The sequence below is a fragment of the Jaculus jaculus genome, chromosome 8 (genome assembly GCF_020740685.1).
Source record: "Jaculus jaculus isolate mJacJac1 chromosome 8, mJacJac1.mat.Y.cur, whole genome shotgun sequence".
Taxonomy (NCBI): Eukaryota; Metazoa; Chordata; class Mammalia; order Rodentia; family Dipodidae; genus Jaculus; species Jaculus jaculus.
The window spans coordinates 4,713,446-4,738,904 of record NC_059109.1 but is presented as its reverse complement, the minus strand read 5'-3'; the positions used below and the strand labels follow the sequence as shown (position 1 = coordinate 4,738,904).

Here is a 25,459-nt window from a genome sequence, read left to right as displayed (position 1 = left end):
GGCAGAGAAAGCAGTGGAGAGTGTATTTACAACAGCAAGACGGAGGGAGGCAATGTGAAGTCGGTGAGAGAAGTGGGCTAATTTTGTCTGCTAGGGTCTCACTCTAGCTCAGGCTGACCTGGAATTCACTATGTAGTCTCAGGGTGGCCTCGAACTCACGGCGATCCTCCTACCTCTGCCTCCCGAGTGCTGGGATTAAAGGCGTACACCACCATGGCTGGCCCAGTTTTTTTATTTTTTTAAAGATTTATTAGAAACAGAGGGATAGAGATTGAGAATGGGCACACCAGGGCCTCTAGCCACTGCAAATGAACACCAGATGCATGTGCCACCTTGTGCATCTGGCTTATAAGGGATCTGGAGAATCGAACTTGTGTCTTTAGGCTTCACAGGCATGTGCCTTAATGGCTAAGCCATCTCTCCAGCCCCGGAGGATTTCTTTTTAATATTTATTTGTAAGGAGAGAGAGAGGGAGGGAGGGAGGGGGAGACAGAGAGAGAGAAAGAGAGAGAGAGAGAATATGGACACACCAGGGCCTCCAGCTGCTGCAAAGCTCTACCTTGAAAAAAACCCAAAAAATTAAATACTTGAGTCATTCTTGTTCACGAGACACATGAAATCATGCACACGCCTCTGCAGGTTGCTGTTTTCGTGACAACAGGTTGGATTGTCCACTCCTCAGTGGAGGCTTGTGTCCCCATGCTGAGACCGGTCGCTCAGGAGCTTTTCCTGTCGTCAACTCCCAGACCTCTCACAAGCCCAGGGAAAGCTGTGCTCACGTGAAGGCAAGACGACCCCAGCAGTCGTCTGGTCGCTCTATAACCAAGATTGCCCCTCACGTGACACCCGGAGCCCTTGTGTCTCACCCACCCAAGATGTCACCGAGGAAAGGGATGGAGCCTGTGCTTGGTTTGGGTGGTGTGGGATCACTGACATCGCTTCCAGCTGGGTCCTCGTCTGGGCCCCTCAGAGCACCCTGGACACCAGTCAGGTCACCATTCCCAGGCTGCAAGGCAGAGCTCACAGAGTGAGGGTCTGTCAAGTCTGCCGGGAGACCCTTCACCATGTGGGGCAACTCACTTATTTTGTAGTGTCTTCAAGGGTCATTAGGGCAAAGCAGAGTCATAAAACATACTTGCTTAAAAGCTCATACAAAAGGCATACGTGCATATGCTCACCCAACCTTCTGTCTGGCGATTTTAAGAGAGAGCATGAGAGGTGGCTAGTGGTTAAGGTGCTTGCCTGGGAAGCTTATGTTCAACTCTTCAGATCCCACATAAGCCAGCTGCACAAGGTGATGCAAGTGTCTGGAGTTCAATTGCAGTGGCTGGAGGCACTAGTGTGCCAATTCTCTCTCACATTAAAGAAAAAGAAAAAGGGTTGGAGAGATGGCTTAGTGGTTAAGCGCTTGTCTATGAAGCCTAAGGACCCTGGTTTGAGGCTCGATTTCCCAGGACCCACATTAGCCAGATGCACAAGGGAACACACATGTCTGGAGTTTGTTTGCAGTGGCTGGAGGCCCTGGTGCACCCATTCTCCTCTCTCTCTGCCTCTTTCTCTGTCTCTTTCAAATAAATGAAGGAAAATAGTCAAACAAACAAAAAGGGCCAGACTGTTGGGCAAGCCTCAAAAAATAAAAATAGGGACTGGAGCCAGTGTGGTGGTGCATGCTTTTAATCCCAGCACTTGGGAGGCAGAGGTAGGAGGATCATGATGAGTTTAAGGCCACCCTGAGAGACTACATAGTGAGTTCCAGGTCAGCCTGGACTAGAGTGAAACCCTACCTCAAACAAAACAAAACAACAAAACAAGAAGGGATTGGAGAGATGGCTTAGTGGTTAAGGGGCTTGCCTGCAAAGCCAAGGATCCAGGTTCGATTCACCAGGACCCATGTAAGCCAGATGCAAGGGTGGGAGTCGTTTACAGTGGCTGGAGGTCCTTATGCACATGCCAGTTCTCTCTCTCCCATAAATAAATAAATAAATAAATAAATAAATAAATAAATAAATAAAACATATACCTTTATAATTTTAGAATATGTAAACTGAAAGGAAGTTTATTTCACATAAAGAGCCTTTAAAGGGGCCACATGGTAAACAGCTTGCGTTCTGCAAACCACGTGGTCTTTGTCACAAGTCACCCAACTGTCAACGCAGCACAAAAGCAGCCCTGAATAGCATGTTAACAAGTGAGGGTCGTCACATGCGGTTAGAACTTTATTGATGGACACCAACATTTAGATTTTACATCAGTTTCACATGCTACAGAAATCTCTCCCTTTTGATCATTCTAAACCATCTGAAAATGTCAGACTTGTTGCAGCTACACAAAAAGCCTTGTACCTGTTTCCTGACCCCATCCCACTCTCACACCCACACATAGCAATACACTTGAGTTCCAGGCCAGCCTGCACTAGAGACCCTACTGAGAAAAAACCAAACAAACCAAAAACCCACCAACCAAATAAAAATTGAGAAAAACAATAAATTTGAGAAACTCACTGAATTTGAAAAATAGGCTTTATTTTAACCAGTGGTATTATTTGACATCCTATGGCATACCTGATTATAGCCAAGTTCATGAATACAAACAAGATAGCAGTTTCCTCTCACCCTGGTCTCCTTGTTCAGAGAGACGGGGAGCTCTTCGGCACGCTCCAGCTTAAGAGTCCAGGCTCCCAAGCACGTGGCTCCTAACACAATATGGTCACATGTGCAAAGACTTCTTTCAATAAAATATTCGGAGCAGTCTTTCTGCAGGCAATCACACTCGCATTCATAACCAGACATGGCTGACAGAATTCATCTTGCTGCGGACGGTGAGGGTTTGAATTGCATATCAAGGAGATGAGGCCTTTCCACTCCCTTTCCTTCAAGGTGACAGAAACGGAGGTGAGGTGGCTTCATCAGCCTGCTTCCCTGGAGCTCTAGCTGACGAGCCTGGGCTTCACTGTGCTCACATCGAGTGGAGACACCTTGGTCTACATACAAGTTTTGTCACATAGCCAACAACACTGGAATTGGCTTAACACTTTCTTATGACACAAAAGGCTTAAATGTATGGGCCCTCGCACACCACAAAATGCCTGAAATTCAGAAAATTATGCAAACAATTCTCCACCCCTGAGGATATTTCATCTTTACAAAGGTGAAATTACAAAATACTAAAATAATTTGCCCTTTCTCCCCATCAGAAGGAACCATATTTTCAAAGGATTCCTACAATATACAAAATTCTGAGACGAAATTTTCTCCCCAAACCCAGACCAAGAAATCAATCAGTGTGAAGCTGCCAAAATGATCTTTTCTCCCCCCAGAGGAAAAGACACCTTGTGACCTTTTTTGTTTCCAAACAGTCATATTTGGAGAAAAGGGAGTTTCCAGCCTCATAAGCTTTTGTTTTTCACCTTGACTTTCAGCATTTCTTAGCGCTGGTTATTGGAAGTTAAGAGAACAAGTGGATTTCCGAGGTTGGGGCTCCCTTGGGAAAGGCCCTGACTTTCCCATGCTTGCTCCCCCCAAAAAAAGTTTACTGAAAAATCCAATGGCAAGAGTGAGACGCGGTCATCCTGCTCCATATCTCTTCATGGCTTCACAGCAAAAGCACCTGGGGTTTCACCTGTGTTCAACAGAGGAGCGCTGGGCCCAGAGGCTGGACACCTGCCTGCAGCCTCGTCAGAGGCGATGCACATCGGAAGTGCCCACGAAGTCATGGGCACCCTCGCCTGGCCCAGGGCTTGTGGAAGAGAAGAGGACGAGGGCTGCAGATAGAAACACGGAAGCGCGCGGCCGTGGAACCTCGGCGATGGGGGTCAGCAGAGACAGCGCCCACTCCTGGGCTGGGGGCGCGTGCACAGACACACAGACACACACACACACAGGCACACCTGGCTGCCCCCGAGGGCTGCCTCGCTTCTTCAGGCTCTCAAGTGACTGTCCGACAGCCCTGTGCCCTTGCCCGGCTCAGAATGCCACCAGCTGTGGTTTGGAAACCACCCTTCTCTCCTTTTAAGGCACAAACAGAGTTACAGTTTCAAACACACCTGTTGCGCTCCGAGGCCCGTGCTCAGCAGGTCACGCGCGGAGCTGGCCTGTGTCGCTGTGCTGCGTGGTCAAAGCGGAGACACGGGAACCGCCGAGGTGGCGAAGGTAGTTGCTGGGGTTGGGGGCGCTGAACAAAAGGGCAGCTGGCGTCGGCCTGCACCAACTGGGAGGGCAAGCGCAGGGGCCGCCACGGAGCAGCCGCAGCTCTGTGTGAAGTCACTGTGACCACAGCTCATAGTATGCTCATGACTGTTCACAAAGAGAGACAGACAGACAGACACACACACATTCGCACGCACGCAATCCACATGCACACGTGCACCCCTTCCCCCATGGAGGAATCTTTCAACAAGAGGCACTTGAATGATATTTGGAGAGTTCCCATGGAGAGGCCTTCCCCTCACAGTGACGCGGGACCGGCAGAAGCCGCCGGCTGCTCAGGACTCCATCTCTTCCTGGTCGAGCGGAGGCGGCACGAAGCTGATGACTTCATCGTAGGTCAGGCCTAGCGATCCGAAGGAAAAGACAGAAGCGGGAGATGGAATGACTCTGTACGCTGCCAGGCACGCCACGATCCTCCCTCCCATCCGTGCTACTGCCACCTGTGTGCAACACGGCACAGGGCCACACAGGAGTTCAAGGGCACACTGACAAAAACCACCGCTCCTCTTCCCTTCCACTGCTGACTGCTTCCCTATTTATTTATTTATTTGAGAGCGACAGACACAGAGAGAAAGACAGATAGAGGGAGAGAGAGAGAATGGGTGCGCCAGGGCTTCCAGCCTCTGCAAACGAACTCCAGACGCGTGCGCCCCCTTGTGCATCTGGCTAACGTGGGACCTGGGGAACCAAGCCTCGAACCAGGGTCCTTAGGCTTCACAGGCAAGCGCTTAACCGCTAAGCCATCTCTCCAGCCCTGCTTCCCTATTTTTTAAAGATTTGTTTCACTTGTCCATGCAGGCGTGTGTATATGTGTGCACACGCATGCCAGGCTTTCTTGCTGCTGCAAACCAATGCCCATCTAACTTTATGTGTGTGGGTGCAGAACTGAACGTAGGCCACCAACCTCTGCAAGCAAGCGCCTTGAGCCACTGAGCTATCTCCCCAGACTGTTTGTTTTCATGTGTGTGCATGTGTGTGTGTGTGTGTGTACTTGCATATGCCTTGTGCACATGATCGCAGAGGTGTCATGTGGCCCAGGCTGACCTCAAACACTCTATTGAGCCAAGGAACTTTTTCTTCAGGACACAGCCGATGATCTTTATTGTGCGCCCCACCCTCGCCCCGCTGCAAAGAGCACTGTCGGGGACACTTGGGCATGCGAAAACCCTACATAAGGCATTTAGAATGACCTCAAGTTAATAAAAACAAAACCCACGTAGCTCAACATAGATTTTTTTTTTTAGGGGGTAGGGATAGAAAAATTCTGGCTTCTAGAACAAGGAGAGCAATGAACTCTACACTCTTCAAGGTCTACTCCATTCCCACTGATTTGCAACTTCATATCATGGCAGGGGACCACATTTCTGTAATCACGTTTATAGGTTCCAAAATATGACTAATTCAAATACTAGTATCGATTTGGCAGTAAAAAATTACATTTTTCTATTAATATATTCGTATTAGATTCAAATCCCATACTTCTAACATTCAAGATAGCTAGCTATCATATGGGCCCAAGCGGAGATTATTTCAAAATCAAGTAAAAGTTCATATTTACTTCAAAGTTGCTAAAATATGCTAATAAAGCTAAATTTGATATTTTTTACATTAAAAATAAAATATTTGGTTTATGTTTCAGCTATCTATTATATATAATAGTGGGCAGCACAGTGATAATAAAGTTTTGTGAAACCCTGAAATTTGATCCTCCTGCCTCCACCTCCCAAGTACTGGGATTACAGGTGTGTACCTCCACACCCAGCTGCCATTCAGAAGTTAAAATTTTTCCCATAGCTTTTGGCCCAGGAAAAATTAAAAAAAAAAAAAAGTTTTATTTATTTGAGGGTGGGGAGAGAATGTGTGTGCCAGGGCCTTTAGCCACTGCAAACAAACTCCCGATGCATGCCCTGCCATGTGCATCTGGCTTATGTGGGTCCTGAGGAACTGAACCAGAGTCCTTTGGCCCTGGCAGGCAAGTGCTTCAACTGTTAAGCCATCCCTCCAGCCCCCCAGAAAGATTTGCAGAGAGGTAGGAGGATCGCCAAAAGTTCAAGGACGCCCTGAGACTACATAGTGAATTCCAGGTCAGCCTGGGCTAGAGTGAGACCCTACCTTGAAAACCCAAATAAAATAAAATAAAGTAAGTTTTTGAGAGGCTGAAGCGATGGCTAAGTAGTTGAAGTGCTTGACAGCAAAGCCTAAGAACCCAGGTTCATTCCCCAGTACCCACAAAGCCAGATGCACAAAGTGACGCATGTGTCTGGAGTTCCTTTGCAGTGGCTGGAGGACCCGGCGTGCCCATTCTCTATATCTCTCTCTTTCTCTCGAGTAAACAAAGCTTGATTGGTTACACAGCCATTCAAAATACAAAACTCTCTTAAAATAGTTTTCGAGGCCCATATTAACCCTGCCTTCCAGACTTACTCTTCCACTCATCTATAAGGAGGTCCCTGCTTTCAAAGGACTGGTCATAGGGATCGGCCACTGGCTCATCGTCAGGATCATGGTACTGGGCAAAGTAGGCATGTGCAAGGGCCTGGGCCGCCGTGATCCTCTTATCTGAGTCCAACACCAGCATCTTCTCCAGCAAGTCCACAGCTGCCAGCAATAGAGAGGAAGGAAAAACAGAGCTTTTCATGTTACAGGAAACTATGCAGAAGCTACGAGTTACCCAAGAATACTCTAAACATCTGCTTAGCATACAATCCGTTCTCTCCTATGTCTCTCCCCCTCTACGCGCATGCACTTGGTATGCTTTAAAATACGTATTTACTTATTTTGATACCCAGTACTACATTAAAAACAAACAAACAGGTATGGTGTGGTACAAGCCTGTATAACCCCAAACACTTGGGAGGTAGAAGCAGGGGGGCCAGTAGTTCAAAGTCATTCTCAGCTACATAGTGAGTTGTAGGCCAACCTGGGATACGTAAGACCCGATCTCAAAAATAAAAAAGGGCTGGGCATGGCACTTGGGAGGCTGAGGTAGGAGTATCGCTGTGAGGTCAAGGCCAGCCTGAGGCTACATAGTGAATTCCAGGTCAGCCTGGGCTAGCGGAGACCCTACCTCGAAAAACCTTGAAAAACCACTGGTTTACACGGATCACAGGATGAGCCTTTGCTACCAGAGGGTGAACAGTAGTACATCCTCATGATCAATACACACAGATGAGGAAGATCAGAAGCAACAAGATGAAGATTTCTCGAGGGTCCCAGCACATGTCCCCGACACACTAAGAGCACAGGGCAATCCATCTTAAGCTGCATGTGCATTCTGGGACTGGCATGCTACCCGGTAACAAGCTGGGCCAAGTGTGGGATCAGCAACACACATGCTCTGCAGTGGGAAGGCCCTGTGACATCACTGCTCAGCAATGGGCGGCCAGGCATGTCTGGACTCCAAGCAGGGCGGCACTGAGCCACAGCCTCTCTTCCCCCACGAGTGGTCCAGATTGACTACTGGCATCTGGTGCTTTTCAGTGTTTAAATGTCAAGGTTCCAGAGAATGGGGACATCTTTTAGGCTGTGTGACCTAAACAAGCTTTTGAGACACCTAAAACTCTTCTCCCCCCCAAAACAGAGTTAGACTAATTTTTTAAAATGTTTTATTTAGCCAGGCATGGTGGCGCTTGCCTTTAATCCCAGCACTTGGGAGGCAGAGGTAGGAGGATCACTGAGTTTGAGGCCACCCTGAGACTCCACAGTGAGTTCCAGGTCAGCCTGAGCGAGAGTGAGACCCTACCTAGAAAAATGTTTTATTTATTTGCAAGGAGAGAGAAGGAATGGGTGTGCCAGGGGCTGCAGCCACTGCAAATATATGTGCCACTTTGTGCATCTGGCTTTATGTGTGTACTAAGTTATCAAATCTTATCAAATCTGGGTATTTAAGCTTTGCAGGCCAAGTGCCTTAACTGCTGAGCCATCCATCACTACAAGCCTTTTTTTTTTTTTTAAGCTTTTTGAGGTAGTGTCTCGCTCTAGCCCAGGCTGACCTGGAATTCACTATGTATTCTCATTTTGGCCTCAAACTCACTCACAGTGACCCTCCTACTGCAGTGCTGGGCAGCGGTCAGCAGGCCAGAGCATACTGGGAGGGGTCCACTAGACAGCCGTCTGTTTTCCCGTTGTTTCTGTCCTCGGCTTGGAATGCCATCCATCCACAGCAGATGTGAGCAAGCCACAGGCTTTCTTCTGCACCTCTTTCTTCCTGTCTCACAAGTCCTAATCTCCCCATTACTTTTTCACTATATCTAGCTCATTCCCTCTATCAAATTCTGTGACCATATAAATATACAAACCAGTTGTGTAGTTTTTTTTTTTTTTTTAAAACAAGTAACAAGCTACGTGTGGTGGCGCACGCCTTTAATCCCAGCACTCGGGAGGCAGAGGTAGGAGGATTGCTGTGAGTTCAAGGCCACCCTGAGAGTATACAGTGAATTCCAGGTCAGCCTGGGCAAGAATGAGACCCTACCACGACAAACCAAAAAAAAAAAAAAAAAAAAAAAAAAAGGAACAATGCCAACACAGACGGTAAACGTCATATTTATCATGTTCAAGAATTACTAAATGATACCCTCTTTAATCAAAAACCTCTATTCAAAGCCACAGTTTGTCATGATCATGTAATGTCACAAAATGAGGACGGCACGACTTACCGAGGGGATTGGCACCAATAAATACATTTGCAAAGTTCATCTTCGGCATCTGGGTCAGAGACTGAATGTAGTTTCTTGCCTGTAAAAGCAAGGTTTTCAGGTCGACTCTGTTCAACAGTGCTGCTCCCCCCCACCTGGGTCCTGCTGAGGAGCCGAGGGAACCGACGACGCCGTCCCAACGTGACACTAACGACTGATGTTAGGTAAGGCCGCCTCTCTGACCTCCACTCTCTCCTCTCCTGACCTCGTTCCCTTTGCCTGTGGTTTCAGGCGCGTTTCACAAGAATTAATGCTCGTAGGCTCAGAAGGGCCCTTCCTGAGACAGCTCCTAACCTGCTCAATCTGGCACAGAGGAGCAGTGGGGACTCATTCAGATTGGAAGCCAGTTACAGGAACTGGACATGTACACGGCTGTCGTCATGTGTACTTGACCACGTGGATGAAAAGGAGGAGTGGAAGACCTGCCTCACCCAGGAAAGCGTCCTCTCAACGCAGGTAAGTAAGACAGAGCGTCAGGAGAGCGGCGCTGAAGCAGAAGTGACTTTGTGGAGGGCCCTGGGCACTAGCCTGACTCCCCCGGGAATTAAGAGTGCCCCTGCCCACTGTCACCTGGAGCTAGGTCAGAGAACGTTACTACCTACCGAGGGCTCACATTTACCCTGCATGCCTGGGGTTTTGCTTTAACTACAGCACGCCCCTCAGCACGGGGTATTTTATAGATACTGGGTGTGCGGGATGACAGATGACCAGGAAAGCAGGCCATTGAGCTGAGCTGTCTGCACCCGTGATGAAGTCACACAGCCCCTTAAGCACAGGTTCATAAACTGAATCCAAGGGAACACCACTGTTTACAAGCCTATGCTGAACTGTCGCCACAGACTGGATGGCATTTGATCCTGAGCGCCAGGGTCTGGCGGCAGCATGCAGACAGTCCCTGACTCAGTGGACCTCGAGGCACATGCTAAGCCTTCAGCGAACGTGAACACTGTGTCAGTGATACAGAAGCAACACAACAAGACCGCGGCCTGCTGAGGGAGCCATTCCCGGCCGTCTCTGCTCTCACCTCATGGCTTGGCATCCTGTTAATGAGATAAGCAGGGGGCGTCCCGGTCAGACGCATGATCTGCTGAAGCTGGTTAATGTCTTAGATGCCTAGTCAAGGGGCATTGTTAAACACACAGTGCGAACTGTAACTTTCATCATTCATAAAAATGTCAAAGACACCCCAAACAAAACAAAACAAAACAAAACGCAACCCCAGCCACCCCAAGCCAGAGCCCAAGGCTGCGTGTTAGAGCATGCGTGGTGAGTGGCAGGAGGCACCAGGCACGTGGCCGCAGGATGGCCATGCGGATTAGTAAGTTAACTTTCTCTGGCTTGACTATTGTCTTCCAAGCAAAGGGTTTCAGGCTTCCTGGGAACTTGGTTGCTCCTTGACCCAGGATGCCAGCCAGAGATCTATTTTCAAAAACCCATTTGCCTGGGGGAGGGGGAGCAAAAACAGATTGAGAACAATCTATTTTGACTAAACTTTGGAACAGTAAGTGAGTGACATCCACTCAAGGAAGACATTAACTGTCTGAAGGCCCCACCCTCCAGACACAGGTGGGAGTGTGGGCTGGTAAGTAACAAACGCTGTGTTTCAGAGACTTGGTAGCAGTGCATTTTTGTAGAAAGCACCCGCGAGGGAGAGAGAAGGGCCAGGCATGAAGGTCGGGGGCAAAGGCCCAAGGCCCGGGCAGCTGACAGACAGCGGGATACACAGCACGGGGACGCCCCGCAGAGCCCCTGACCGAGGACTCCAGCCTCGCTCAACAAGCAGCTCGGAGAAAGCACGCCAATCGGACAGGGGCAAGGCTGCAAGAGTTTCCTCAATCAATCCTACTTCAAATTTGGTTTCTTTTTCTTCTTGGTTTCTGTGGTAGGGTCTCACTCTAGTCCAGGCTGACCTTGAACTCACAGCGACCCTCCTACTTCTGCCTCCCCAGTGCTGGGACTAAAGGTGTGTGCCACCACATCCGGCTTTTTTTTTAGATCCATGCCATCAATATTAACGCAATTTCCAAATTATAAATCCCACAATGTCCAAAATAGAACTGCCAGCTTATTGGGTGTACCCTTTGAGAGAAACTGGGACAACATTTTTAAAATCTTCAATGCAATGCAACAAACCCTTTTTTTTTCTTGGTCGTTTTAAAGTATACCCACTGTGTTATTTAGTTATTTATTTATTTATAGGCCTCATGTACCCCAAGCTGGCCTGGAATTCCCCAAGGATGACCCTCAACTCCCGAACCCCCCTGCCTCCACCTCCTGCATGGAGGAATTAGAACTGGGCTGCACACCCAGCTCGCCCTCAGAACTGGACTCTGGTGGTCACCTGACTGCTGGGCATGCCCACGATCAACCAGCCAGCGCAGGATTCAGCTAGGCTTTAAGAGCCAGCGTCCTGCCATCTCACTTCCTTTCTGCCATCTCTTGCCACTACAGGCTCTGATTTGGTCTGTTTCCAATGGGTGATTAGATTCCTTTCTGGTCAGGTTGGGAAGATTCCATTTCTAGAGAAAATACGAGACAGGCATTTGCTTCCTTCATATTGTATTTCTCCCCCACTGGTTAATCTAGGCACTAGGATACCAATCAGATGAATTACGCCTCCACTGTGACCACGAACTCCGCCTCGTTCTAGCCCACCTCCGCGCTCCCTGCTCGGCAGGCCCCGGCTCGCTGTCCTTCGCGGCCTCGCGGCTCTGCTGCTGTCCAGGAGTCACCGCGCTGTCAGCTCACTCTTTCTGCTCTCCACTAATGCTTTTCTTGTTTAGTTCTTAAAATCGATGAACTGCATACTCACCTGGTTTTGCTATTTCTGCATCTGTCCTTGGCCTCCCCACCTCCTGGCAGAGTTGGGGTGAACCCAGAGGCTTGTGGACACAAGGCCCTGCCACTCCAGTGTCCCCAGCCCTCATTTGTGGGACCGTGCCCTATGATGTGGCCTCACCTAGTTCCAAACATTCAATCCTCCTGCCTCTCTACCTTCCAAATGCTGGGGTTTCAGGTGTGCCCAGCATACCCAACACTGCAAGATAATAAGGACTAGGTGGTGTCATGAACATTAACCTTGCTCAAACTTTTAAACTACTTTTACCCATTTACCACAGTTATGTAGGAAAAAGGCTCCTTCTGCTGAAATGCATTGCATGCCCCATTCCACCTGAGATAAGGGACACCCATTCTTGCCTCTTTCTTAAAGGTAAATGATGGGTTAGTGATTGGTTAATGTACTGTTTTACACAGTATATGTTCCAGAACTTGTGCTGAACAGCACACCTCCACAGGACAGCGGGGACGGGTCAGGGCAGTGACAGCTGCCATCAGCCGGCTCCCGGTCCCCAAGAACACGCCTGCTCCGCCTCACCAGCCTATCCACCAACCAGCTGAGCTCCTGCCCAGCCCTGTCCTCTTATTAGCCAGGATTTTATAAGAAAATGTGTATCTTTTTGTTTGTTCAAGGTAGGGTCTCGCACGAGCCCAGGCTGACCTGGAACTCCCTCTGTAGTTCCACACTGGCCTTGAACTCACAGCAATCTTACTGCTGCATCCCAAGTACTGGGATTAAAGGCATGTGCCACCATGCCCAGCTAGAAAAGGCTCTGATTCTCTTTCTGTCTCTCTCCCGTGGGTGTGTGGTCTTGAGGTAGGATCCCACTCTAGCTCAGGCTGACCTGAAGTTCTCTTATGTAGTCTCAGGGTGGCCTCGAAATCATGGCAATTCTCCTCTTACCTCTGCCTCCCAAGTGCTGGGATCAAAGGTGTGCGCCACCACACCTGGCCTTTTTTATTTAATTTTTAATTTTTTTTTTTTAAAGTAGCTCAGGCTGACCTGGAATTAGTCTCAGGCTGGTTTCAAACTCACAGCAACCTTCTACCTGTCTCTCTGAGTGCTAAAATTAAAGGTATGCACCACCGCGCCTAGCTAATGCTGATTTTCTACAAGCCGGCTTCAGTTTCAGAAAGTCCCTCTTCAGGTTACACTGTGGTCAGAAGCATTCCCACGTGAGCCAATAACTAGGTCCTGGTTCTGGAAGCCACATCAGCCCTGCCAAGTGACTCAGTGAAAGACATGGGCTCTCTTTAGTTTTGCTTCCTCGTTTAAAACAAGTCAACGAAACACAACGAAATAGGACTAGCACCCCTCAGGGAGGAAACTCAAAAGCTATTCTGCTTTGTCAAGCATGGTGACCCTCATCTGCTGTTCTGTCAGGGAGGCAAGAAGAGCTAAACTCACTGCTCCTGTCTACCTCGAGTTGCCTGCCGCCTCCCCACCTGGACAAGGGCCTCTGTCACAGGTGCTGGGAGGGAGGAGAGTTTAGGAAGACACAGCCGGGGCCTGGCTCCACAGCAGCTGGTCTCCCTGAGGGGAAATGGGAGGAAGTTCTTGTTTTCCCAGCCTCTTTCACGTTACTGGCCCCAGAAAGTGACCAATAGCAGGAAATCACTGCCAAAGCAGCCAAAGCAGCCTGCACAGGCAGGGCCTCACTTAAGCCCCTAGAGGCAGGACTGCGTGAACTCCAGAGCGCTTCTCGGCTTATTCACTTGTCGTGTCCCAGGAAGGCCCCACGGCCACACTCTGTGCATCCGGGGCCTCGGGGTGGAGGCAGCTCCTCAGAGTGGTCTAAGGTGTGGGGAGAGGTTCTAAGGGCTCCACGGGGCAGCGGCGTGCAGACAAGGCACTGGTGGGGGCAGAGGCCAGCCCAGCGTGCGCTGAAGCCCGGCTCGCTCCGCTCCGAGATGGACGCAGCCTAGCAAGAAGAGCAGAGCTGGTGAACCAGATGACGTCAGCTTGGGACAGGGACGCAGACTCAGCATTAACCTTCTGGAATGAACTAGAATCCAGCCCCCACCCCCCGTGTGTGTGTGTGTGTGTGTGTGTGTGTATGCGCGCGCGTGCTTGTCTATAGCGAGGGGCGCTCATACGTGGCAGCTGGAGCAGAATGTTGGGTGTGCTGATCCAACACACTTCTGCTCATTCTCATGTGAGCCACAACCTCTTCCTGATCCTGGAATGGGCTATTTTCCCTGCAAGCTCCAGCGATCCCTAGGTCTCTGTTCCCCTTCGGGGCTGGGGTTACAGGCCTGCTGCCCAGCTGTTTAGAAGTGGGTTTCTGGAGACTCCAACCTGGGAGGTCTCACAGCCCCTCAGGCCCTCTTGCTTGCACAGGAAGCACACTTAACTGCTGAGCCCTCAAACTGCATTGCTTACTGGAATACAATCGCCTCACAGGAGCCCCCATGATCTTAAGTCCACACCGAGATAAAGAGAGAACAAAACACACTCATGCATGGAAGCAGGCACGTGCACACGCGCACACTCGTGTGCACACACACCAGTGTAGAGTACAGAATGATGCAGCAGGAGGCAGAGGCTCCCACCAGGAGAGAGGATTACATCAAAGCGTCAACTCACAGACTCTGAGGAGATTTTCTTCAAAAGCTCAGCCCCTGGGGTTCCAACGAGTCTTAAAATGAGCTTCAACTGATCAATATCTAATGGTGGACTATAAAGGAAAATGTTGGGACAAAATAAAAATGAAAAACAAACAGTAACAAGCAAAAATAAAACAGAAACAAATGAAACACCCCAACAAAAATGAAAATTCCCAAATAAAGCCAAGGTGGTGAATCTGTTCTAGGCTGGGCTTCTGTACAAAGAGCAGGATATGCTCATCCTGTACAAGGGACACGCATGCACACACGCACACAGGCACGCATGCATTAGATCCGTTTTGGGTATCTGTCAACATCATACACCAGGAAAACGAAGCACTTGAGCCGTGTCTTAGCTGCCAAAATCTGTGGATGCACACACGGGCTCCAGCTACTTTGCAGGCACACCCCGCACCCGCCCTCCAGTCGCCCAGGACACCGAGTCCCGGCACCGTCCCGAGGACTCCACTGGCTGGCAGAGGGCTACGGGCAGAGCAGCAGCAGAGTGCGAGCGTTACGTGTGGTCTACTTGTGACTATTCCCCGGAGGCGGCCCAACGAGCTTGTGATGTGACATTTGGGAGCCCGGCTAGGATCTGAAGAGCCAGCCCACTCATGCTTGCCCTCTGGAGGTCTCCCCCACGCCCACAAGCTACACTACAAGGAGCACATGAGGGACAGTCAGCCGGCAGAGGGCACTGTGCCATTCTGGGTCCTTCCAAGAGTGGCACAGTACACCTGAAGACGCCAGGTTCAACCTCATGAACGCTTAACAAACCTCACACACCCTGAAGGCTCTGCTTTATTCTTTAGTCAACACCTTGATGGGCACCCAGAACGGATGTGTGTGCACCAGCCAGGAGATAAGAACACTTACTGGGCAGGGCATGGTGGCGCACGCCTTTAGTCCCAGCACTCGGGAGGGAGGGGTAGGAGGATCGCTGTGAGTTCGAGGCCACCCTGAGACTACATAGTGAATTCCAGGTCAGTCTGGGATAGTGCAAGACACTACCTTGAAAGATCAAAACAAAGCTTGTTTTTATTGTTTGTACTCTTGCCTAAAAAGGAAGTTAAAAGAAGAGGAAAATATCTGATGAAAAAATAGTGCCTAATATTTTCTGAAGATCAAAATAGCTTATCCACAACTATGCTGACAACGGGGTAGGGAAGAGAGAGGACTGTATGACCCTGTCAGGTTTCTCGGGGTTAGTTCCTTCTCAACTGGAGGGGCCAACCTAAATCTCCCAACACTGCACAAGCACAGATCCACGCCTCGTCCCCTCTCCGGCACCATGCTTGACAATGTCTTGGTGTGAAGGCAAGGACTACTCTGTGCGCTTGCCGTCACTTCCACAGGCCTGAATGAGGTCAGGAGTCACAGCATTCCTCATCCATGTGTGTCTGAGACAGGGTCTTGCTTAAGGCTAGTCTCAGAATCAGGACCCTCCTGTTTCAACCTCACAGGTATTGGCAGGACAGATGTGTGTCAATAGACCTGGCTTCTCTCCCCAATATTCTGCTTAAATCTGGTAGATAAGAGGCACACAAGGTATTTAAGAAACAGACATAGCAGGACAGAGGAGAATACTTCCATATTGCAGATGATTGATTACACACATACAGCAAGACAACAGACAACCTAACTGAAAAGCCAAAGTTGCCTAAGTCACACGAATCACTTACGCAGTAAGATGGCTGGCATCTTGCCTTATTTTATTTTTTTTTTTTGAGATATGAAATCTGCTTAAATGGAAAAAAATTCTAGATAGGGCTCAGCAAACCGCAGCCTGCTGTCTGGTTTATACATGCAGCTCGACTGGAATGCAGTAAGGCCCATTTGTTTATACAGTTTATAGCTGCTTTCACAAACAAAGCCTGCAGTATTTACTAATCCAGCCTCTTAAGAAAAGATGGACCAAGTGACACCCTAGACCCAGTAACTGTCCTACAGAAAAACTAAGGGAGGAGAAACAAAGCCCCCATGTTATTTCTGAATTAAGAATGGTAGAAAATTTTGTCAGTGCAGAAGGCAAAAACAGGCATGCTCTTTAGGTCAATGTGTTGAGAAGCTTTTTTAATGTGTTTGTTTTTGAGGTAGGTTTTCGCTGTAGCCCAGGTTGACCTGGAATTCACTGTGTAGTCTAAGGGTGGCCTTGAACTCAGTGATCCTCCCACTCTGCCTCTCAAGTGCTGGGATTAAAGGCATGCACCACCACACCTGGCTAGAAAAAAACACTTCTTAAAGGGTATGTTGCTGGGGACAGAGCAAGAGTGGAAGTGAGATGGGTCTGGCTGTCACCAGACCAACTCCACTCTAATGAAAACCAGTAAGGATCTTCCTTGCTTACTAAGTTGACACAGCTCTAGCCCCCTCCTCAGGAAGCTCCAGCAGGAGGCACAGCATGGGAGGAGGCAGACTCCCAACCCTCCAACAGGCGGATTTCCAATGAGTGCATCAAAACCAAACTAGAGCAGCTGAGTTTACATCTCCTCACCAGTGCTTACTGATGACTTGAAGATCGAGTTTCATGTTCTCCCAAGGGTCCTCATTTATCCCGACCAGCTCTAGGAGCACTCGGCCCTCCTCCTAGTCCTGGCTCCACCAGCAGGCTGGGCCCTTCAAGACTTCTGCAGCATCCGCAGCCTGGAGAACCACCCAGCTCCGCAGCCTCAGGTCCACGGCCCCCGGGATGCCATCCTCCCGACTGCGCCTCGTCCCCACCCTCCGGACCGCACTCTGCCCTCATCACAGCGGCCGGGAGGACAGCTCCACTCTGCCGGCACCCAGGCCTCTCTTCTCAGCTCACCCAGAGCTCTGACTGCCAAGGAGACTTCCTAGGCTTTGTATTTATTTCTTTATTTAGCCTCGGCTGGCCTCACACTCACTATGACCTTGAACTCCTGATCCTCCCGCCTCCAGCTCCCAAAGTGCTAAGACCACAGGTGTACACCACTGTGCCTGGAAACTCCTGGATGCCTTAAGTTTGAATTAATTCCCTATTTGGGGGACAGTAATTTACTTATACCTTTATTACTCACTCCATCTATCTATCTATATATTTTTAAAAAACAATCAGAAAGGCATCTGGTCAAGGGGTTCCTGTAATCCTTTCTCTAGTTGTTTGGATCTGTGCTGAGGGCAGGCAGCACCTGCCCGACATCCTCCCGAGTGGCCTGGCTGACCTAACGATGGCACTGCAGGATATTACAACAGCCTTTGCAAGTCCTCTCCGCCTCCACGCTGACCTCAAGGCCCAGAGTGATCCCATGCTATGGAAGTTTACACACACAAACGCAGTCCAGAAAGTGGCTGCATTTCACATGCTGGGCTCAACCAGGTTCCTCGACACTCCGTCTCAAGTGTCCACACCGAAACAGTCACACACGTGCAGCGCCATGAGCGTGGAAGGGCTGTGGGCAGAGGTGATACATGCAACGACCACACGACATCCAAGACAAATCATGGACGCCCCACAGGAAGGAGAAGCATGGGAACCTCAAATGTCACCAAGAGCTGCGAATCACTGAGACACAGGCCTGTCTTCCAACAGCACCAGCAAGCACAAGGTCACTACCAGGTGCAAGGCTGTGGAGCCAGAGAAGCACCAAGCGGCTCTGCAGGACGGCCACCCGCAGCGTCAGAACGCACGCCCTGCACAAGCGCCGGACCACTCTTCCCTAGGTAGAAGGCACGTTCACTGTGGGCTTGTTTGCTTATTTGCGCATGTGCGTAGGCGCACACCAGGGTCTCTTGTTGCTACATATGAATGCCTATATTGCTTTCATATGGGTGACCAGAGAATTGAGCCCAGCAGCTAAAAACAAACAAACAAAAACAAGAAACCACCCTACACATGAAGAAAAATGCACAAAATCAACCACTGAGAGCAGGGGTAACGTGTGAGGGAAACCCCAGCAGTCTGCCTCCACTGACATCCTGCGTTTAGGTAGAGTGGACACAGATGATCACTGGGCTAGTGTCTTGCAGTGTCTGAAGTATTCCTCAACAAGCCTAGAAAAGATCAAAAGCTGAAAGGAGGGATTGCAGGGATGGCTTTAGCAGTTAAGACGCTTGCCTGCAAAGCCAAAGGCCCCAGGCTCGATTCCCCAGGACCCACGTAAACCAGATACACAAGGTAGCACATGTGTCTGGAGTTTGTTTGCAATGGCTGGAGGCCCTGCTGTGTCCATTCTTTCTCCCTCTTTCACACATTCTCTCTCAATACATTTTAAAGTGTATATATGTATATATATATTTTTTTAAGGAAAAGGCAGACAGCAGAGCTAAGGGGCTGACTGCGCACACTGAGTCGCCCGTGGATGGCCGAGGAGCAGCTGGGGGCAGATGAGACTCTAATGTGCTAAGAGGACTGTTATCCCATCTAAAGGGGGCACGTGGATGGGGGACTTACACATGAAGGAAATTTACTTGATTACACAGGGAAAGAAAATAAGCCACAGCTGTGACAGGTTGGAAAAAACCAGTGCTGGGTACATAAAGGACAGAAGGACCACGGCACTCCTTTGCTGGCTTCCTTGAGCTTCAGTGATACCACTTCAAGGGCACTGGCACTTGAGGTGAGCTCATTGCACCTGAAGAGACAACCGGCACTCACCCTCCTCTACTATGAGGCTCTGTCGTCGGCTCCACTGGTGGACCAGGCGGCCAGGCTTTCAGAGCGGGGCCTCCTCTCCACGGCAGAACTGGTGACTACACAGCCAAGGCTCAGGGAGGACCTTCACTAGGCTAGTGATGACTGCCCAGCATCATGAATGTACCTAGTGCTATTAGATTACAAACCTAAAAATAACAGCTAAAATGGTTGTGTTATGGACATTGTACTACAAGAGAAGTTAAAATGGTAAATTTTCCATTTTTTTTAAAACCACAAAATAATTTTCAGTTGTCTCCAGGTTACATAACCACACTGGCTCATGGCTGTCACCCATCATATTGGACGGCACAGATAAAACGCGCCTGCAATTCTTCTGCAAGTGCTATCATGTGGTTCTTATCTAGAAGCAAAAGCCATCTGTTCCGAATGCACTGATGACTCATGAACGAGGAAAACATTAGCTGAGGAGAGAACGCTAAGATGGCCCTCTGGAGACGGCCTCAGCCACTAGGAACACTGGAAAATCCAACAGGCTGCAGCCCACACCATTCAAGCTTAGACACAGAGGAGTCAGCATGTTCTCCAGGGTTCTGGAAAGAGGAGTTCTAGAAATCAGAACCAGGAAAGAACAGAATATTGATGAGAACTTCCTGACTCCACTGCTACCTCAATAAAAACGACAGCACTCAATGAGCTTCTCCAGGATCACCCATGGTTAAGTCTAAAACTCAACAGGGTTGTCTTAAAAGAAAAAAAGAAAAGAAAGAAAGACAGAGAGAGAGAGAAAAAAAAAAAAAAGAAAGAAATGTAACGTTGTGCTGGAGAGATAGCTTAGCAGCTAAAGTGCTTGCCTGTAAAGCCCAAGGACCCAGGTTCAATTCTCCAAGTCCCACGTAAACCAAGTGCACAAGGCGGTGGCTGTGTTTGGAGTTTATCTGCAATGGCTCGAGGTCCTGGTGCACCCATTCACTCTCACTGTCTCAAATAAAAATAAATTTAAAAAAGGAAATGTGTAACATAAGGCCTGGCGTGGCAGTACACGCCTTTTTAATCCCAGCACGAGGGGGGGTACAGGTAGGAAGAATCACTGTGAGTTCAAGGCCAGCCCAGGACTACAGCGTGAGTTCCAGATCAGCCTGGGCCAGGGTGACACTGTACCTTAAAACAAACAAACAAACAAAGGAACAACACAAAGATGACTATCATTAAAAAGAAACCAAGCCAGGTATGACGGCACACCTAAAACCCTAGCACTTGGGAGGCTAAGGCAGGAGGATCTATGTGAGCCTAAGACTAGCCTGAGCTTTACAGTAACTTCCACGCCCACCTTGGCTGCAGAGGTGGCTTAACGGTTAATGCACTTGCCTGCAAAGCCTAAAGACCCAGGCTCAATTCCCCAGACCTCACATAAGCCAGAAGCACATGGTGGCATGCACCTGGAGTTTGTTAGCAGTGGCTAGAGACCCTGGCATGCCCATTCTCTCTAATAAATTGGAAAAAAAAAATCTTAAAAACCACAAACAAACCCACCAAAAGAGAGGGAGGGGGGGAGAGAGAGAGAGAGAGAGAGAGAGAGAGAGGGAGAGAGAGATAAGTATTTTGCACAGGAACAATAGGAAAGATAACTGAGGGCACTTCAGAAACCAGTGAGATCTCCAAGTACTGAGAAGACTTTCCCTTGAGGAGAGTGAGCACCTTCAGGCATCAAGTTATAGGAAGCTGTGTGCCCCAGGGCTCACCCCATGATTCTCAGCCACGCAGAAGCTACTGTGGCCTCAAGTGTGAAGAGGCCCAACTGCCTCAGTTGGTAACAAATCTTGGCACCGCCAACACATGTTTTGCAGGCACACAGAATGCGAGTTAGGGGTCATGGAAGCCTGCGCCTGGGAGGAGAGGCAGCATGCGGCAGGGCTGGGTGCCCCTGCAGCAGGCTCTCAGGGTGACACGTGAAGCTGAAAGAAGCTGGGGATGCAGCGGACAGACAGCCCGGGAACTGTGAGGTGCCGGCAAGTGTGGGATATCTGCTAAAGCAAGCGGCAGGCAGTTAGAAGACCCAGTCGAGAGAGAGGCCATGTGGGCGGCGGTCAACAAGGCCAGGAGTGGGGCTGCCCAAGCTCACGCAAGTACAGGATCTCCTGTTTTCCCTGCCAGGGCTCAGTCTTGTTTTGTTTGGTCCAATTCTTCCTTCCTATGTCCCCATTATAGAGTGTGAATGTTTACTCTGCCAATGTAATTTGTTTTCTGGTTTGGGGGGGTGGGTTCGAGACAGTGTTTCACTCTAGCCCAGGCTGACCTGGAGTTCACTATGTAGTCTCAGGCTGGCCTCAAACTCACTGCAATCCTTCTACCTCTGCCTCCTGAGTGCTGTGGTTAAAGGTGTGTGCCACCACGCCTGGTTGTTTTCTGGTTTTCATAGGAACTCACAGCTAAGACTCTGTCTTGAGTCTCAGAGGAAGGAGACTTTGGCCTTGGACTTTTGAGAAATGCAGGAACCCCGAAGGCTTTGGGGACTCTTGGAAATGGACTAAATGTATTTTATGCTGCAAAATGAACAAAGTCTTTGGAGGCTAGGGCTGGAATGTTACTGCCTGGGTCTTAAATGGACCCGCGGGCTCATGCCCTGAAGGTGAGGTGCCCAGCTGGCGGTGCTCTTTGGGTGACGAGCCCTTCAGAAAGAGGGGCCTGCTTGGAGGAAGCAGGTCCCTGCGTGTGTGCCCTTAAATGGCATGCTGCTCCTGGATCCTTGTCTCTCTGCTTCCTGGACACCATGAGGTGAACAGCATCATGGGCAGCACATTTCCTTTGCAGTGGCTGGAGGCTCTGGTGCGCCCATCCTCTATCTGCCTCTTTCTCTGTCACTCTCAAATAGGTAAAAATAAGCCCCTCCCCCCAATATATCTAGGTGTGGGGAGTAACAAAGGGACCTACAGAAGGAGTCTGGACTGACCAGCAACATTCAGAGAAACTAACCTGAGGGGCAGGAGTTCCAGAAAAGGGTCAGCCTAGAATACAGAGATGGACACCATGACATCCCCGTCACGGAGAAGTATACCCCAAGCTGTAAGCAAGTAACATGATATTTAGGTTACGAACTCAATGACCTAGTGTAGGTAAGGGGCTAACAACCTCTCACACACAGATCTCCACATATGACTCAACTGAGCAGGGGTGGCGCTTTGTTTTTTTTTTCTGAGGTAGGGTCTCGCTCCAGTCCAGGCTGATCTGGAGTTCACTATATAGTCAGTCTCAGGGTGGCCTTGAACTCAGCGATCCTCCTGAGTGCTGGGATGAAAGGCGTGCGCCACCACGCCCGGCAGCAGGGGTGGCGATTTTAAGAGCCTAATGAAAACCAACACAGTACACTCAGTGAGTTCTAGAAAAATCCCTGGAAACTACTTTTAGGCATACATTGTAGCATTTCCAGTCCCCAGTGGAAATGATAAGTGTTTCAACAAACCACATTCTGACAGCATTGCAACACAACTCGAGCACCCGGCAGATGGGCAAGGGCACATGGCAAGCACACGCTAGATGGTGGTCTGGGCTAATTGAAGGCTGGCTCTCACTGGGGACCAAGTTGTGCTGGGAAACAGAAACCCCACAGCAGGGTGACCTTCTTGCTTCTTGATTTACTGCTGGCTGTTGAACAACAAACACAGGAGTCAGCAGACCAGCAACGAGAGTCTTTCCAGAACATAAACAAATGAGCACAGCCCCTCTCGGCTTACAGACGGCTGGCTGGGCCCAGCGAGGGTTTGGACCGCTGTGCCTCAACTAATCACCAGGGTCTAGAACTTCTCTGGAGTTCACTTGGGTCTCAGAACTGTGGTGAGAAGATGAATGTAACAAGGAAGTCACTGCAAAAGTATGCAGGGAAGGTTTCTTCTTCTTCTTTTATGAGGTCTCACTCTAATCCAGGCTGATTTGGAATTCACTATGTAGTCCCCAGGCTGGCCTCAAACTCATGGAGATCCTCCTACCTCTGCCTCCTAAGTGCTGAGATTAAAGACGTGTGTCACCACACACAGTTAGGTAGAGGAGTTTTTAAGCTTGTTTTTCCACCTCACAAAAATAAAGCCTCTTTCTAGGCAAGACAAGCTAAGCAAAAACTGCCTTCCCTACAGATAAGTACAGGAAATACACAACCATGACAGCAGAATACAGATGGGAAACAAGAATCCAGAACTTGGCAAAGGATACGGTCTGTACCAGGAAACAAGGTTCTTCCAGTCAGCAGCTCGGCCATGATGCATCCCACTGACCAAATATCCACTGCAAAATTAGAGGGGCAAGAATACAAGGTCATTATTATGATTATTATTATTATTATCTGTCACACGTGTGACTGTCACTGAGGATGAAATCTATAAAATCAGCCAGGCGTGGTGGCACACACCTTTAATCCTAGCACTCGGGAGGCAGTGGTAGGAGGATCATTTGAAGCTACCCTGAGACTACATAGAGAATTCCAGGTCAGCCTGAGCTAAAGTGAGACCTTACCTCGGAAAAAAAACCCAAAAAACCCAAACCAAAAAAACCTGTAAAATTATTACTTAAGACAACCTAGGTTCAATAATCATACTCATTTTTACAGAAATAAATAAGGTTATCAAAATCAACACCCTTAAGAGGATCCCTGTGAGTTCGAAGTCGGCCTGGGCTTAGTGAGACTCTACCTCAAAAAAAGGCAAAACAAGCAAAAAAACAAAAAAACACAAACACTTTGCTGGGTTTGGTAGACCTTACTTCAAAAAAGAAAAAAAATCAACACCCTTCACAGGAGGTTTAAGTCAAAATACACTTAAGGCCAAAGAAATAAGTCTGTGGCACACACCTTTGCTACCAGCACTCCCCTGAGGTTGAGGTGGGAGGATGATCCTGAGTTCAAGAGTTCAAGACCAGCCTGGGGCTATGGAGTGAGGTCTAGGTCAGCCCCAAAAAAGGACAGAGCAAGAAAGAGAAGAAAAGCAGCTGTTCATAAGTTCACAAAGGGGCAAAAACAATAGATTCTTCCAATTAATACTGAGGGTTTAAAATTATGAGCCCAGTATCTTATGGTAGAATTACACTGAAAACCAAAAGAAATACAGACCGACTGCTAAAGCAGTTTGACAGTTACATAAAAAAGGAGATGGCTCAGTGTTGAAGAATGGTTGCTATGCAAGCATGACAGCCTACGTTAAAAAAAACCTACACAGAGCTGCAGAGATGGCTTAGTGGATAAGGCGCTTGTTTGTGAAGTCTAAGGACCTATGTCCGACTCTCCAGATCCCACATAAGACAGACGCACAAGGTGACGCATGTACAAGATTGCACATGTGTACAAGGTGGCACATGTATCTGGAGTTCAATTGCAGTGGCACACCAATTCATTCTCTCTCTCATAAAAAATAAAAATAAATACCTACATAAAAAGTTGGGGTATGACTATGCGTGGCTGCAACCCCAGCACTGGGAAGAACGAGTCAAGATCACTGTGGCTCCTTGGGCAGCCAGTCTAACTGAAAAAGGGGGTTATGGTTCAGTGTAAGATCACGTCTCATCAGGGAAATAAGAGAGAAGAATGACAGAGAAGGACGTCTAATATCCTCCGCTGGTCCCCACATGTGTGCGCAACACATGCATAGTCAGTTCCATTAAAAAAGCCCACTTTCAGACGGGCGTGGTGGTGCTCGCCTTTAATCCCAGCACTCGGGAGGCAGAGGTCGGAGGATCTCCGTGAGTCCAAGGCCACCCTGAGACTACATAGAGAATTCCAAGTCAGCCTGAGCTACAGTGAGACCCTACCTCGTAAAACCAAAAAAAAAAAAAAAAAAAGCTCACTTTCTCATCTGAGCAAGTAGACTGTTCTCTACTGTGACCTAGAAAGAACACTGAGGGAAGACAGACATTTCCTGCACCCCACCTTTCTCCTGGAACCCCCACCCCCACATGCGACAAGGCTGAGATAGTAACACACGCGGCACCTGTCTGGTTGTAGTGCATCCAGTTCAGCATGATCTCGGGAGCCCTGTACCACCTCGTGGCCACGTAGCCGGTCATCTCATCGTCAGTATGCCGAGCCAGCCCGAAGTCCAGAATCTGAAGAAGGAGAGAAGCCAGACAGGCAGAGGGTGGGCACGGCACGCAGGGATGGCTCTGCTGCCGTACGGAAGAGGGCAGTGTGCCACCGTCAGTGGACTTTCCTCTTCACGCACAGCACGAACGGTACACGTAAAAGTAAAGTTATGAGCAAAAAGAAATGTCCCAAGCTGGGCGTGGTAGCGCACACCTTTAATCCCAGCACCCGGGAGGCAGAGCTTGAAGGATCACCACTGTGAGTTCGAGGCCACCTGAGACTCCATAGTGAATTCCAGGTCAGCTTGGGTGAGAGTGAGAACCTATCTATCTCGACAAACCAAAAAGAAAAAAACAAACAAACAAACTTTAGGACTGTTGACATAGGGAGTGTTCTGAAGTGATGGAACCATTATTATCATTGTGGTACTTACATGTTGTTT

At 49.1% G+C, this 25,459-nt stretch overlaps 1 protein-coding gene across 3 annotated transcripts in view; it reads right to left on the bottom strand.

The window, feature by feature from the left end:
* Window positions 1–2,501: 2,501 nt before the first annotated feature.
* The window catches only part of Mapk14 (mitogen-activated protein kinase 14), a 77,028-nt gene continuing 54,070 nt past the window's right edge, over window positions 2,502–25,459 (bottom strand). Inside the window, exons 7-12 of one of the 3 annotated variants that reach the window (XM_004649545.2) lie at window positions 24,926–25,040; window positions 23,160–23,231; window positions 14,325–14,404; window positions 8,861–8,939; window positions 6,630–6,803; window positions 2,502–4,548 (exon numbers count right to left, since the gene is read on the bottom strand). In XM_004649545.2, the coding sequence (XP_004649602.1) occupies window positions 4,481–4,548; window positions 6,630–6,803; window positions 8,861–8,939; window positions 14,325–14,404; window positions 23,160–23,231; window positions 24,926–25,040 (588 nt within the window). In that variant the 3' untranslated portion in view covers window positions 2,502–4,480. Of the gene's footprint in view, window positions 4,549–6,629; window positions 6,804–8,860; window positions 8,940–9,923; window positions 10,004–14,324; window positions 14,405–23,159; window positions 23,232–24,925; window positions 25,041–25,459 lie in introns of those variants that run through there. The other 2 variants (XM_004649546.2, XM_012947580.2) reach the window with 2 other exon arrangements.